The sequence below is a fragment of the Pseudophryne corroboree genome, chromosome 12 (genome assembly GCF_028390025.1).
Source record: "Pseudophryne corroboree isolate aPseCor3 chromosome 12, aPseCor3.hap2, whole genome shotgun sequence".
Lineage (NCBI taxonomy): Eukaryota > Metazoa > Chordata > Amphibia > Anura > Myobatrachidae > Pseudophryne > Pseudophryne corroboree.
In genome coordinates, this window is record NC_086455.1 from 42,483,757 (window position 1) to 42,500,949 (window position 17,193).

At 45.1% G+C, this 17,193-nt stretch overlaps 1 protein-coding gene across 9 annotated transcripts in view; it reads right to left on the reverse strand.

Moving 5' to 3' along the window:
• CEP170B (centrosomal protein 170B) overlaps positions 1-17,193 on the reverse strand; it is a 102,883-nt gene that overhangs the window by 15,781 nt on the left and 69,909 nt on the right. For 5 of the 9 annotated variants that reach the window (XM_063947408.1, XM_063947405.1, XM_063947407.1 and 2 more), the window contains exons 15-16: positions 16,341-16,500; positions 13,584-13,622 (exon numbers count right to left, since the gene is read on the reverse strand). In XM_063947408.1, the coding sequence (XP_063803478.1) occupies positions 13,584-13,622; positions 16,341-16,500 (199 nt within the window). The remainder of the gene's footprint in view (positions 1-13,583; positions 13,623-16,340; positions 16,501-17,193) is intronic. The other 4 variants (XM_063947411.1, XM_063947410.1, XM_063947409.1 and 1 more) reach the window with 1 other exon arrangement.

The following is a 17,193-nucleotide window of genomic DNA, read 5'->3' on the forward strand; positions in this document are numbered from 1 at the left end:
TCCGAGCGGATCTGGACTGGTTTTCCCCAAAGAATGTCCTTTGCCTGAAACAGTGCCATGTATATGGCCCGAAGTTCCAATATATTTATTGGCAGGCAACCTTCTTCCTTGGTCCATTGACCCTGGAAACACAACCTTCCTGACACTGCTCCCCTGCCCTGGAGACTGGCATCTGTCATCAGAATTTCCCAATCTGATATCCAAAAGGGTCTCCCCTTGTCCAGATGGGATGTCTTTAGCCACCAGGCTAATGACCTTCTTACTTCTATCGTAAGAACCATAGTCTGTGTTTTTATCGTCTGATGCAACCCATTCCATTTGGCAAGAGGCCTCGAGTGGAATTGTGCATACTCTACCATGTCGAATGTTGACACCATCAAACCCATCACACGCATTGCTGCGTGAATGGATACCTTTTGACTGTGTAGCAAGTCCTGAATCCTAGACTGAACCTTGGATATCTTGTTCAGAGGTAACATTGCTCTCTGAAGACTTGAATCCAGTACAGCTCCCAAGTGAGACATCCGCTGTGACAGAACCAGAGACGATTTTGCCCAATTTATGAGCCACCCGTGTTTCTGCAGACACGTTATTGTCTGTTGCAAATGACATAGGAGCAATTCCTGCGACTGTGTCAGGATTAAAAGATCATCAGGGTATGGAAAAATTCTTATCCCCTGCTGGCAGAGATAAGCTGCCATTACCACCATAATCTTGGTAAATACTCTGGGGGCTGTGGCTAACCCAAAAGGTAGGGCCTGGAACTTAAAATGCTGTTGGAGGATAGCGAACCTGAGATAGCACTGATGGGACAGTGCTATAGGAACATGTAGGTAAGTATCCTGTATATCCAGGGATACCATATAATCCCCTGGCTCCATGGCCAAAATGATGGAAAGTAAAGTCTCCATGTGAAACCGAGGTACCCAAATGTATTTGTTCAGCACTTTGAGATTGAGAATGGGCCAAAATTACCCATTTGGCTTCTGAACTAAAAACAGGTTGAAGTAAAACCCCTGTCCTCGTTGTGCATGAGGAACTGGAATGGCTACTCCTGACTGAAGCAATTTCTGAAATGCCTCTTGCAAAGCCCTGGCCTTCATCTGTACCCGAGACGGGCTGGTACAAAAAAAAAAAAAAACCTTTGAGGAGGGTGCTTCTTGAAGGCAAAAGCATAACCTAGAAATACCGCTTCCTGCACCCAGGCATCTGTTGTAGACTGCTGCCAGATCTGTGCAAATTGAAGAAGTCGGTCCCCCACCCTGGGATCCCCCAGGTGGAGGCCCGCACCATCAGGCTGATGGCTTATCTGTCTTACCAACCTATCCTGTGGTAGCCCAATGCTTTTTAGTCTTACCAGACTTGTTGTATTGGGACTGCCTGCTATCACTTTTACCTTTAGCTTTTCCTTTAGACCGAAAGGGCCGAAAAGCCAGAACTTTAGGTTTGAAATTGTATGTGGAAGGAAACTTTACATTCTTGGAGTCTACTTCTGACTCCAAAATATTTGTCAATTCTTTAACACAAAGAATATCTCCAGAAAAGGGCAAAGATTCCCAAACCTTCTTAGATTCTGAATCAGCTTTCCACGTACGTAGGAAACTACTCTACGAGCAGCTATTGTTGAAACTGATGCCCTGGAGGCAATAGTACCCATATCCAATGCTGCTTCTACCAAGAACATTGCAGCCTGTTTTATATGTGCTATATGAGATTTTTGCGCTCTAGATGCTATTGAAAAATCGCCCTCCAATGCATCAGCCCAGGCAGCCACTGCCTTTGCCATCCAAACTGAAGCCATGGCTGGTATTATGACTGCCCCAGACAGGGAAAAAATAAGATTTTACTCACCGGTAAATCTATTTCTCGTAGTCCGTAGTGGATGCTGGGACTCCGTAAGGACCATGAGGAAAAGCGGCTCCGCAGGAGACTGGGCACAGCTAAAGAAAGCTTTAGGACTACCTGGTGTGCACTGGCTCCTCCCACCATGACCCTCCTCCAGACCTCAGTTAGGATACTGTGCCCGGAAGAGCTGACACAATAAGGAAGGATTTTGAATCCTGGGTAAGACTCATACCAGCCACACCAATCACACCGTATAACTCGTGATACTATACCCAGTTAACAGTATGAAATATAACTGAGCCTCTCAACAGATGGCTCAACAATAACCCTTTAGTTAGGCAATAACTATATACAAGTATTGCAGACAATCCGCACTTGGGATGGGCGCCCAGCATCCACTACGGACTACGAGAAATAGATTTACCGGTGAGTAAAATCTTATTTTCTCTGACGTCCTAAGTGGATGCTGGGACTCCGTAAGGACCATGGGGATTATACCAAAGCTCCCAAACGGGCGGGAGAGTGCGGATGACTCTGCAGCACCGAATGAGCAAACTCTAGGTCCTCCTCAGCCAGGGTATCAAACTTGTAGACTCTTGCAAAAGTGTTTGAACCCGACCAAGTAACAGCTCGGCAAAATTGTCAAGCCGAGACCCCTCGGGCAGCCGCCCAAGAAGAGCCCCTTTCCTCGTGGAATGGGCTTTTACAGATTTAGGGTGCGGCAGTCCAGCCGCAGAATGTGCAAGTTGAATCGTGCTACAGATCCAGCGAGCAATAGCCTGCTTAGAAGCAGGAGCACCGAGCTTGTTGGGTGCATACAGGATAAATAGCGAGTCAGTTTTCCCGACTCCAGCCGTCCTGGAAACATATATTTTTCAGGGCCCTGACTACGTACAGTAACTTGGAATCCTCCAAGTCCCAAGTAGCCGCAGGCACCACAATAGGTTGGTTCACATGAAACACTGATACCACCTTAAGAAGGAATTGGGAACGAGTCCTCAATTCCGCCCTATCCATATAAAAAAAATCAGATAAGGGCTTTTGCATGATAAAGCCGCCAATTCTGATACACGCCTGGCCGACGCCAAGGCCAACAGCATGACCACTTTCCACGTGAGGTATTTTAGCTCCACGGATTTAAGTGGCTCAACCCAATGCGACTTCAGGAAATCCAACACCACGTTGAGATCACACGGTGCCACTGGAGGCACAAACGGGGGCTGACTATGCAGCACTCCCCTAACAAAAGTCTGAACTTCAGGCAGTGAAGCCAGTTCTATTTTGGAAGAAAATCGATAGAGCCGAAATCTGGACCTTAATGGAACCCAATTTTAGGCCCATAGTCACCCCTGACTGTAGGAAGTGCAGAAATCGACCTAGCTGAAATTCCTCCGTTGGGGCCTTCCTGGCCTCACAGCACGCAACATATTTCCGCCATATGCGGTGATAATGGTTTGCGCTCACTTCTTTCCTAGCTTTAATTAGCGTAGGGATAACTTCCTCCGGAATGCCCTTTTCCTTCAGGATCCGGCGTTCAACCGCCATGCCGTCAAACGCAGCCGCGGTACGTCTTGGAACAGACAGGCCCCCTGCTGCAGCGGGTCCTGTCTGAGCGGCAGAGGCCATGGGTCCTCTGAGATCATTTTTTGGAGTTCTGGGTACCAAGCTCTTCTTGGCCAATCCGGAACAATGAGTATAGTTCTTACTCCTCTCCTTCTTATTATTCTCATTACCCTGGGTATGAGAGGCAGAGAAAGGAACACATACACCGACTGGTACACCCACGGTGTTACCAGAGCGTCCACAGCTATCGCCTCAGGGTCCCTTGACCTGGCGCAATATCTTTTTAGCTTTTTGTTGAGGCGGGACGCCATCATGTCCACCTGTGGCCTTTCCCAACGGTGTACAATCATTTGGAAGACTTCTGGATGAAGTCCCCACTCTCCCGGGTGGAGGTCGTGTCTGCTGAGAAAGTCTGCTTCCCAGTTGTCCACTCCGGGAATGAACACTGCTGACAGTGCAAACACATGATTTTCCGCCCATCGGAGAATCCTTGTGGCTTCTGCCATCGCCATCCTGCTTCTTGTGCCGCCCTGTCGGTTTACATGAGCGACCGCCGTGATGTTGTCTGACTGGATCAGCACCGGCCGGTGTTGAAGCAGGGGTCTAGCCTGACTTAGGGCATTGTAAATGGCCCTTAGTTCCAGAATATTTATGTGTAGGGAAGTCTCCTGACTTGTCCATAGTCCTTGGAAGTTTCTTCCCTGTGTGACTGCCCCCCAGCCTCGAAGGCTGGCATCCGTGGTCACCAGGACCCAGTCCTGTATGCCGAATCTGCGGCCCTCTAGAAGATGAGCACTCTGCAGCCACCACAACAGCGACACCCTGGCCCTTGGAGACAGGGTTATCCGCCGATGCATCTGAAGATGCGACCCGGACCACTTGTCCAACAGATCCCACTGGAAGATCCTTGCATGGAACCTGCCGAATGGATTTTCTTCGTAAGAAGCTACCATGTTTCCCAGGGCTCGCGTGCATTGATGCACCGACACCTGTATTTGTATTAGGAGGTCTCTGTCTAGAGACGACAACTCCTTGGACTTCTCCTCCGGGAGAAAACCTTTTTTCTTGTACTGTGTCCAGAACCATACCCAGGAACAGTAGACGCGTTGTAGGAACCAGCTGCGACTTTGGAATATTCAGAATCCAGCCGTGCTGTTGTAGCACTTCCCGAGATAGTGCTATTCCGACGAACAACTGCTCCATGGACCTCGCCTTTATAAGGAGATCGTCCAAGTACAGGATCATTATTTCGGCCATTACCTTGGTAAATACCCTCGTGCCGGGGACGGACCAACGGCAACGTCTGGAATTGGTAATGACAAACCTGTAGCACAATTTTGAGGTACTCCTGGTGAGGAGGGTAAATAGGGACATGCAGGTAAGCATCCTTGATGTCCAGTGATACCATGAAATTCTCCAGGCTTGCAATAATCGCCCTGAGCGATTCCATTTTGAACTTGAACCTTTGTATATAAGTGTTCAAGGATTTCAATTTTAGAATGGGTCTCACCGAACCGTCTGGTTTCGGTACCACAACATTTTGGAATAGTAACCCCGGCCTTGTTGAAGGAGGGGTACCTTGATTTCACCTGCTGGAAGTACAGCTTGTGAATTGCCGCCAGTACTACCTCCCTTTCTCCGAGGGCAGCAGGCAAGGCTGATGTGAGGTAACGGCGAGGGGGAGTCGCCTCGAACTCCAGCTTGTATCCCTGTGATACTACTTGCAGAACCTAGAGATCCACCTGTGGGCAAGCCCACTGGTCCCTGAAGTTCCCGAGACGCGCCCCCACCGCACCTGTCTCCACCTGTGGAGCCCCAGCGTCATGCGGTGGACTCAGAGGAAGCGGGGGAAGATTTTTGATCCTGGGAACTGGCTGTCTGGTGCAGCTTTTTCCTTCTTCCCTTGTCTCTGTGCAGAAAGGAAGCGCCTTTGACCCGCTTGCTTTTCTGAAGCCGAAAGGACTGTACCTGAAAATACTGTGCTTTCTTAGGCTGTGAGGAAACCTGAGGTAAAAAATTTTCTTCCCAGCTGTTGCTGTGGATACGAGGTCCCAGAGACCATCTCCAAACAATTCCTCACCCTTATAAGGCAGAATCTCCATGTGCCTTTTAAAGTCAGCATCACCTGTCCACTGCCGGGTCTCTAATACCCTCCTGGCAGAATGGACATTGCCTTAATTCTGGATGCCAGCCGGCAAATATCCCTCTGTGCATCCCTCATATATAAGACGACGTCTTTAAAATGCTCTATGTTAGCAAAATATTATCTCTGTCTAGGGTATTAATATTGACAGGGTATCAGGCCACGCTGCAGCAGCACTATTCATGCTGAGGCAATTGCAGGTCTCAGTATAGTACCTGAGTGTGTATATACAGACTTCAGGATAGCCTCCTGCTTTTTATCAGCAGGCTCCTTCAAAGTGGCCGTATTCTAAGACGGCAGTGCCACCTTTTTTGACAAACGTGTGAGCGCCTTATCCACCCTAGGGAATATCTCCCAACGTGACCTATCCTCTGGCGGGAAAGGGTAAGCCATCAGAAACTTTTTAGAAATTACCAGTTTCTTATCGGGGGAACCCACGCTTCTTTACACACTTCATTCACTCATCTGATGGGGGAACAAAACACTGGCTGCTTTTTCTCCCCAACATAAAACCCCTTTTATGTGGTACTTGGGTTCATGTCAGAAATGTGTAACACATTTTTCATTGCCGAGATCATGCAACAGATGTTCCTAGTGGATTGTGTATATGTCTCAATCTCGTCGACACTGGAGTCAGACTCCGTGTCGACATCTGTGTCTGCCATCTGAGGTAACGGGCGTTTTTTTGAGCCCCTGATGGCCTTTGAGACGCCTGGGCAGGCGCGGGCTGAGAAGCCGGCTGTCCCACAGCTGTTACGTCATCCAGCCTTTTATGTAAGGAGTTGACATTGTCGGTTAATACCTTCCACCTATCCATCCACTCTGATGTCGGCCCCACAGGGGGCGACATCCCATTTATCGGCCTCTGCTTCGCCTCCACGTAACCTTCCTCATCCAACATGTCGACACAGCCGTACCGACACACCGCACACACACAGGGAATGCTCTGACTGAGGACAGGACCCCACAAAGTCCTTTGGGGAAACAGAGAGAGAGTATGCCAGCACACACCAGAGCGCTATATAATGCAGGGATTAACACTATAACTGAGTGATTTTTCCCCCAATAGCTGCTTGTATACACATATTGCGCCTAAATTTAGTGCCCCCCCTCTCTTTTTAACCCTTTGAGCCTGGGGAGCTGTCTTCCAGCTGCACTGTGAAGAAAAAATGGCCCCGCCCCTTTTCCGGCGGACTTCTCCCGCTTTTTCTGGAATTCTGGCAGGGGTATTTTTACACCTATATAGCCTTCCTGGCTATATATGGTGTAGATTTGCCAGCCAAGGTGTATTATATTGCCCTCAGGGCGCCCCTCCCAGCGCCCTGCACCCATCAGTGACCGGAGTGTGAGGTGTGCATGAGGAGCAATGGCGCACAGCTGCAGTGCTGTGCGCTACCTTGTTGAAGACAGAAGTCTTCTGCCGCCGATTTTCCGGAACACTTCTTGCTTCTGGCTCTGTAAGGGGGCCGGCGGCGCGGCTCCGGGACCGAACGATCGAGGTCGGGTCCTGTGTTCGATCCCTCTGGAGCTAATGGTGTCCAGTTAGAAGCCCAAGCTACCACCAGTTAGGTAGGTTCGCTTCTTCTCCCCTTAGTCCCTCGCTGCAGTGAGTCTGATACCAGCAGATCTAACTGTAAAATAACTGTAAAATAAAAAACCTAAAGTATACTTTCTTTCTAGGAGCTCAGGAGAGCCCCTAGTGTGCATCCAGCTCAGCCGGGCACAAGATTCTAACTGGGGTCTGGAGGAGGGTCATGGTGGGAGGAGCCAGTGCACACCAGGTAGTCCTAAAGCTTTCTTTAGTTGTGCCCAGTCTCCTGCGGAGCCGCTATTCCCCATGGTCCTTACGGAGTCCCAGCATCCACTTAGGACGTCAGAGAAAATGTTTTTTAGAAAACCATCCACTCTCCTATCCGTGACATCATTTAATGATGTTGAAGGCAAAGGTAATGTAGATTTTCGCACTAATCGAATCACATGTGCATCTACTTTGAAGCCACCCCCTTTTTAAACAATCCCCAGAATGGATTTCATTGCTTTAATTAACTCTGCTATATCCACTGAGCTGAGACCTTCCTCCTCCTCTTCGTATGCCGAAGTAGAATTAATTGAGCTTTCATCCTCCGATGAATCCTCATCTGAACCATGTGTAGCCTGTGAGGATGAAGATTTACTTACAGTACCACCGGCTTATCAGCCTGTTTCTTTTGAGAGGCAGCTGCTCGAAGTGATACACCACAGGTGGGAAGCTGCATGTAAGGTTTGATCGTGTAACCTATCCCCGGTACAGGAGTTGGAGGAATTGTCCTTTCAGCTATACTGGATAAAGTCTGTGCAAACATAGCCTAAGGTGGATCAATATGCACCTGAATCTGCCTTGTATTTTTCAAGAACCCCTGGTGAAAGCTAAAACAATTTGCACACAAACCAGATCCTGAGAGGATAACACAGCTTTGCAAGACAAACATTATATGAGTGTTGGTGTTGCTGTGAGTGTATCTTCCTACCTTTGCCGCTCTTAGACATGATAAATAATCAACACTTCCACAGTGTACTACACAATTTGTGACTGTAATCACTTTAAGCTTTTTAAAGTGACATACAGTCTGATCCTACCCATGTACCAGCATTGAGGATCGGAACAGAACAAAACTGACAGAATATAGTAAAGTTAGCAATCACACTAGCAGTCAGTCACATGTTATACACTAGTATAATGAGCAATATGAGCACATCATCAACTACAACTAGGAGAACATATTACTGAATCATGTTTAAACAGATCTACCGTATTCAGACGCATTGCGAAAGAAACAACAGTAAATGTATACAGACTCATATGCAATAGGCACATATCTAACTATTCATACTCAAAAAAGGTAGATAGAGACTTAGTGCTGTATTACCCATACTCAGTAGAGTGGGATACAGGGAGACTCACCTCGCTTCCAGGACCGATCAATACGTTAGCGAATGCTGAGTGGATTCAGATGCCACTAGTGTACACTGCCGCTCCATGAACCTATAGTGAACACAGACGCTCAGTGAACACAGACGCACCAGTCACATAGCCGTCTATGCTGCGACTGGGTCCCCTTCGTGTACAGTGTTTGAGACAGAAGCGGGAAACCGTTCATATCGGGAGACTTGGAGGAAACTGGTCATGAACCGGGGGAAGAGGCGACCAGGAGAGCGTCTGACTCCCACTGCTGACATCAACCCTAGGGATTGCGGCCTCATACCATTCCTGGAGCATATGATCCCTAAGGCCTAGCACTGGTCACCTGAGGTGGCAGCCCTGTTAGCGACTGTTTGGTAGTCTCCTCCCAAAACACTGCAGCTGTGTCCGTATTCCCCTTCTAAGCGGAACTGATGCCTTACCTTCTCCCCGTGCTCCAGCCACAGCCTAGTAAAGTCTGCTGGACCTGCTAGTATATCCGACACAGACGCCCACCAAAACAGCACTGTACTCATGGGTAAGCATTGTCACGACCCGGCGGACTGTTGTTGGAGCGACTCTTTCTAATGTACGTATAAGACGCTGTTTAGAAAGATTGCTCAGAAAAATAGTAAGACCATAAAAATAAAATAAGAAAGCTTAGGGCTGCTAAAAACCAGCGGCCCTCTGACCATGGTCCGGCTCCTGCCGCACCAAACAAGAAACTGATTTGCCTGAGCCAGGAGGCGGGGATATATGGACGGGCCCGTTGCATGCTGGGAGACCGGAAACTTTGACCAATTGATGCAAATCCGCCGTCGCTTCATCATAACCCATTGTTATCCTGTGGGTAACCTGTGGACTCTGCCGGAGAAAGTTATAATATAGTTGCTTCTAATCACCTCAAAAATATTCGAAACAAATGTAAAACTGCAAGGTCCACTGTCTGGCTACTAACAAAGACTAGTTTGCTACCAAGATAAATGCTCATACAGTAGCTCTCAACATGTTACGTGAAGATAGTGGAGGAATAATGATGGGGAAGATATCACATTTAAAATAAAGCTCAGAGGGGCATTTCAAAGTCTCTCTGCTCATTACATCATGTGACTGTGGTTGCTACCATAGTCATATAATACTGTGATTTGTTCAATTATTATTTATTAACAGCAGCCTGAAGAAACAAACCACGGAAATGTTAAATACCTAGCTCCTCCGTATAGCCTGCCACAGTGATGTATGTTATTAAAACAAAAGATAAAAATAATACAAGGGTTTTTTTCAGTGAATTTCATAATAAATGAAAAATTAGAAAAAAATAATAATAAAAAAAATAGCAACAAATCTAACAAATTTAAAATCACTTAAAAATGGGGGGGGGGTGTATTATTTTTTTTATCTTTTGTTCAATAAAATAAAGCAGTTTTTGTTTAGATTTGTTGCTATTTTTTATTATTTGTTTTCTCATTTCCTGTATTACTCACACGTATTTGTTTCTGCAGTATAAAAATAATATTTTTATTAATGCCTAGAAAATTCCTCATGATCTTTCCTCTGTATTTTAACAATTATTTACATTCTACAGTACAGGTTGAGTCTCCCTTATCCAAAATGCTTGGGACCAGAGGTATTTTGGATATCGGATTTTTCCGTATTTTGGAATAATTGCATACCATAATGAGATATCATGGTGATGGGACCTAAGTCTAAGCACAGAATGCATTTATGTTACATATATACCTTATACATACAGCCTGAAGGTCATTTTAGCCAATATTTTTTATAACTTTGTGCATTAAACAAAGTGTGTCTACATTCACACAATTCATTTATGTTTCATATACACCTTATATACACAGCCTGAAGGTAATTTAATAAAATATTTTTAATAACTTTGTGTATTAAACTGTTAGGGTCTCCTGCCCTGTGCTGCCACGTCGTCATGGCAACCGGGAGACAAGTGCTAGTGGAGTAACCTGAGCGCAGCTGATACTCCGGTTCGGGTCTTTTGCTGTGCAGTGGTTATAGGCTCTGTGCACGGCAGGGGATCCGGTGCTGGTTTTTGTGCTCACAGTCTGTGAGGTCTGAGTGGGGCGTGGACAGCACCTGCTTTATAAGGCCTCTTTTCAGGGTAAGCAGATGCTGCTGAATCTTTGTTGGTTAGTCAGTTCATGAACGTTAGCCAGTACTGTGTAGCTTTGTATTTGTTTGTTGCTTACTGCAAATAGGCCTGGGGATTTGGTATTACACTCTGCCAATCCAGACCTAGCAGTAAGACTGGAGTCAGTCGTTTAGCTTGCTGGGGTTCTGTTACCACTCTGTGAACTTAGCAAGTTTGCGGCTGTATTCTAAGACTTGCCTGTCTAATCCTGTCTCACTGTGCTAGGTGTCAGGGGTCAGTTTAGTGGCAGTAAGCTAAAACCTGTGCACTGCAAGTGAGAAATAGGATTGTGGAGACTCTCCTTGTGTCTATCATTCCATCTCTGACCAAGGAGTTTACTGCCACACCCGTTGGTAACCCTTTAGGGTTTTGCTGTTGCCCTTAGCAACAGCATTTCGGGTTCTCTATGTATTAAAACACAACATCTTGCTTTTTCCATCTGTGCAGTTCTAATACAAAGGAGATACCCAGTTCCTTAGCCTCTGGGCTTCTCTGTTCACTTTGTGTGTATTTTGTTACCCTATTACCTTCTGTGTACGTTATGTCATATTCCCCAGTTTGTCTGTGAGTCCATTTGTTTTGCATAACAGTTCAAACACCAGTACATTCCTGCAGACACTGGAGTGCATAACAGTTCTGACACCAGTACTTTCCTGCAGGCACTGGTGTGCATAACATAAACAAAGTTTGTGTACATTGAGCCATCAGAAAACAAAGGTTTCAATATCTCACTCAGAAAAGTCAGTATTTCGGAATATTCCGTATTTCGGAATATTTGGATATGGGATACTCAACCTGTACTAGTAATATAATGGAGACCTGGAGATTGGGTTATTACTGAAATTCACTGACTGTGTACTAAACATTCCAAGGGTCATTTACGAAGATGAAAAAATGCAGTCAGAGTAAATGGTCATTTTTTTCTGTTATATATTTATTTGTAAACAAGGACACTTGTTTATATGGAAAATCAAATTATTCATTGGGGGGTATCCAATTATTCCCAATCTGTTTTCGTCAAGTGAAAATGACCGGATATTGCGAGTAATGGCCGATGGATAAGATCCAGATTCCATGTGTTTTTCGTGGCTCCCAAAGCATAATCCGCTATAAATGCTGCCATCGGGGGAAGGAGCACACTGCATCGGGGCTAATGATTTAATTACCCAGGGTCACTGACCATGGGTAATTGACTACCTCCCATTGTGTCATGGCTGCAGCAGTCATGAGGTGCAATAATTAGCATCCTCCATATGCCTCAGATAGCGGCCACATGCAAAAGAGATTTTGTTAGGGTACAAGATATTTAAATACGCTTCCAAGAGTGGAGATCGCAAATGCATATGGATGCTAGTACAACAAAAACTGTATAATGTACAAAGGTGACACGCTAAATAAATGCAGTTTTGATTTCGCTTAATGTATTCACTTACAGTATTTCAGACATTAACAAGGATAAAACAAGTAGCATTTAAAAAAAAAACATTGGAAAAGCTATAATTAAAGGGGTAGCCGAAAAGCGATGGCAGGAAAGGCACCATTGCGTGATTTTACATTAGCCGGAATACGCATTACCATCTCGAAATGCAATGATGTAAATGGGTGTGCAATGCGCGTGGACAGAAGCACTTCCCACAAGAAGAAAGTGGGGGAACTTCTATGTTAGACAAAGAGAATACTGTAAACAGGGCACAAGGGCCCTTACTGCTGGCTACCAAGGGGCCTGGATCGGCACCTTGTAGCCTGGATCACTGCTGTACCCTGCTCAGGACGTCCCGTTCAGTGCTGAACTTACAGTACCTGCCGGCCCCACCCACTTTGCACTATGTCATGACATCATGGACACATCATCATGGGCTCAGTGGGCTGAGCCACACAAGCTGCTTTTGAGCCTTGTTACGACTCTGACTATAAATATTTCTGCATAGATAATGCATAGCTGAACAAAGCTCCGTTTGCAGAGTATATCTGGTGTGTTTCTACTCAGCGCATGCCCCAGAAGCAAGTGTTCGCAACTATAGCTCGGTACACACTAGACAATGTGTACCTAGCGATATATGGGCGGTGACGGGACTCAGCGGCGGGGCCGGCATCGACAAGTGCATACACACTTGATGATGCTGGCAGCGACGAACAACGGCAGGGGGGAGGGAGCGGGGGCCATGCTGCATTCAGCAGCATGGCGCTCGCTGGCGATACCACTGTATTGACCTGCATGTACGTCTGACAGGCGATGTCACGGATGACATGCGAAAATGCGCATTGTCAGCGACGTAGTGCATGCACACTAGACGATATTGTGAACGATGTGTCGGAATCGGGCACATCATCCACTATATCATCTAGTGTATACCCAGCTTATGGGTGATGCAGTTCTCAAGAAGGCAATGTTCACTGAGGGGGGCGTTGACGGAGGTGTGACCTATCAGAGCTGTATGGGAGGGTAATTATAGTGTGTAGTGATTATGTTGACAAGCACAATGTTGATAGTCAAAAGGTCGGCACCATAATTTAATGTCGACATCTTGAAAATGTCAACAATAGAAATGATAGGATTAGGCTGCAAACTGGGTATCGATATTATGTACCTGTTGAGATTTTAAACATGGTGTTTAGATAATGACGGTCAACTTTATGTGTCACCAAAACTAACCGAACCCGAGATTACACCTGTTTCAGATGGATCTTTTGCACCAATGATTGTGACCGTATCAAACAAAAAGTATGAACAGAGGCGGTCCGGACGCAGATATATATAGCATTCTGCATACGGGCCAGTATACGCAGCTAATTTGTGCTCTTTCTTCCACCACTACACTGATCACTTTGTATCTAAAGATTTTCCTGATTCACAAAAACCCAAATCATATTGAAATCAAATAATAAAAGAAAAATCTTAAAAAAAGAAAAGAAAAATAAATCAAAACATGCACCTGTGATGGGAGTACTCTCTGAGGGGTTCTTTTAAGTATCTGTTTTAAGAAAGAAAAGAAAATCATGAATGTAAAAAATAATAATAATAATAATAATAATAGAATGAGAATGTTCACAAAAAAAAAAAAAAAAGAAAGAAAGAAAAAGAATGTTCTCAGCAAAAACATAATGTTAAGATGCTGCCACTAATTTACTGGTGTGCTGTACCTTCTATAAGCCACTAGGTGGCATCATGGCTTTGCCATGATAGAAATAGGACAGAACATACTACATAATGCCAGTACATACTTGTATTGGCATGGTTACCCAGGAAGTAATTTTGCAGAGGATCATAGAAGCTCTGCTCAAATGCCAAAATCAATTGTCTGTAGTCTCCGCTCATTTGGTATATACACAGTGTCATCGCACCTTTTTTTTTTCTGCGTGATCATCTATTGGTTTCCACTGTGCCATAGTGCCCAGTGCCAATTAGTAAATAGACTCTTCGACTTTAGTTTGTATACAATACAGATTACAAAAGTGAGCTGTGAACGTTTCTCTGTAACGTCACATAGAGCAGAGAAAATAGAGACAAAGAGAAAACAACCAACTGTAAGCCAACTTGCTCTATGGGAGCCGTAATGGTCTTCAGTAGAAAGAAATCCAATGGGCAAACAGCACCGCCCAACTGTTCTAATATTATGTAAATGCCAACACTCATACCTGGAGAGCCCAATCTTGCAAAAAGTCCGGATAATAGATTCTGTACGTGTATATAGTAACATTAACAGCGACAACCACAAGATGAAAGAAAATGCTAAATAATACAGTACACTGAATAAAGTCAAAGAAATAACACATCAAATTTACATATTTAAAAAAAAAATTTTTTTTTTACATAGACATGGCCTATGAGACAAAGCGAGCCATCATTTATTTTCTGTTCTGAAACTTGCAACATCACGTGACAATTTGCTACATGCAACACTGAAGGTTTCACTGGATGAAGAAAAAAAAAAAGGATAAAATAAAACAATCTTTACAGTCAGGGTGTTGCCAGCACCACTGAGCAGAAAACTATAATTTACGTAGAAATAGCCATGCCTCTGTGCCCAAGAGCCACCCCTCCTGGCAAGCTTACATTTTTACTGTGGGAATGAACAAAGAGGTTTACCTGTAATCTACTCACAAAAAAACAAAAAAGGTAAGATCGAAAACTTTACAATGATCGGCTTTTTCTTCTTTTTTAGTTAATTGACGCTTAGATGTTGGCAGGATGCATTAATTAGATTTTTTCCCTGGGCTCACAAAAGGCCCTCTCCCTGATCATACGAGAAGTTATGCTGCAAAATGCCTATTAGACAGTAATGAGTGTCCATTCTACTGTTACTGGTGTCACTTGGTCTAACACTGTGTTCTGCTATAAAGCGTTATTAAAGTAGTCTTAATAAACCCTGAGCAAGCAAAATTCTTCCAGAAAATCCATCCAACAATATGAAGGATTTCATTGACTTGCAAACAGTTAAATGGACTGTCCAGTATTAAATACACCAACAGGATGTCAGCTCTTACTGTTAGTTCACTGAAATAGCCTGAGACATCTGATTAGTTGAGAGTTGCGCACAGCCAATCAGATGATTCTCTCAGCACTTAATACTCCCCTCTTTTCACAAAGCTCACAAATCTGAAATTACGTCAAAGGAAACGTAATTATAAATTGTTCATCCACTAATTTGCCAGTAAGCATCCAGACCATGAAATACTGAATTTGTCTGATAGGGCAATATCAAAGTGAGAGGAAGCCACATAGGGGGTCATTCAGAGTTGATTGCTCGCTAGCGATCAGATAGTCGCCGCCTATGGGGGGGGGGGGGGGGGGGGTGTATTTTAGCTTTGCAAGTGTGCGAACGCTTTTGCAGCCAAGCGGTACAAAAAAGTTTTTTGCAGTTTGAGTAGCTCTGGACTTACTCAGCCGCTGCGATCACTTCACACTTTTTGGTCCCGGAACTGACGTCAGACACCCGGCCCTGCAAACGCTTGGACATGCCTGCGTTTTTCCAAACACTCCCAGAAAACGGTCAGTTGCCACCCATATACGCCCTCTTTCTGTCAATCACCTTGCAATCGTCTGTGCGAATGGATTCTTCGTTAAATCCATCGCCCAGCACCGATCCTCTTTGTATTCGTACGACGCGCCTGCGCATTGCGGTGTATACACATGCTCAGTTTTGGCAAGTTTTGACCTGATCACAGTGCTGCAAAAAAATAGCTAGCGAGCGATCAACTCGGAATGACCCCCGTAGTTCAGTGACGCTTAACGATTCCCCTTTGCTCCAAAAAGCAATGCTTTAAGGAGACAGCAGATGTTTTATACAGGTGGGTAAAACCTGGAGTATGATCCTCTGTAGAAGGATTGAAAACTACAGAAACTTTTTAGATGTTTTTGTTAAATAAACTGCGCTTTGCAATAAGTTCTAGATATGAAATACAGTAGGTTGTGCAGAAACTCTTTATCTCCAAAATAAAACTAAACACCAGACAAAAACATAAAAGGTCACTACTAAACAATGCGGTAATGAGTATAATAGCCAGAGCTGCATCGGGGAAGAACAGGATCATTTTTTGAATGTCATTTCTCAAATGATTTGAACATTAGGGAAATGTAACTCTCATCCAGAAAACCAGATACTTTCTATACTAACTGTATATATGCATAACTGTGAAACACTAATGGTACACAATAAAAAGTATCTTAGAAAAATAATAGAAAGTCTCACCTCTTCCCTTGCAGAGATAATGGAAGCCGGTGTGTTTGGCACGGAGCTTATAGAGGTACTGTGTCCAGTTCCGGATGAGCTCTGGGAATCCCCGTCACCGGCTACATCATGTATTTCTTTTGCTAAACTGGCTACATCTTTTACCAGGGTTTGACTCAATCTGCGACAGATATCAGGAATTCAATGCATGGGTTTTTTTTGTTTTTTTTGTTTATTACAGTTTATTATTATAATTTTTTTTTAAACATTTTCACTGCCTGTCATGAAAAAAATTAAAATGTCCGAACCCTTTTCGTTCTTTCACTTCTTCATATCTTCTCCTAACGAGAATATGAAATGAATGATTGGGAGGGGTTGACGTTAAAATGAAAAGGTTTCAGAGGTATGGGACTAAGGGATAAATGCAAAAGCTTCCGGTTTTGAAAAGCAGGGCCGTAACTACGTGTGTGCCAAGGGGGCTTGGCACACAGCGCAGTTGCCCTGAGGGCGCAACGGCCAGCGGCATGTAATGAGTCAAATTGACTCATTACATGCCGCCTCTGCTGTGTGCGCCGCCGCCGCGCTGTGGAGGGGAAGACAGAAGCGCCGAGCAGCGGAGAGAAGGAGGAGGAGGGAGGGGGAGCAGGGAGCCGCAGCAGCGCTATTTGATTGGTAGTAAGCGCCGCTGCAGCATCCCCCTCTCCTTCTGTATTGGCTGCCCGGCGCTGCTATGGATGCTGGGATGCGGTTCCTTCATCCCAGCATCCACAGCAGCGCCAGGCAGCCAATACAGATGAAGAGGGGGATGCTGCAGCGGCACTTACTACCAATCAAATAGCGCTGCTGCGGCTCCCTGCTCCCCCTCCCTCCTCTT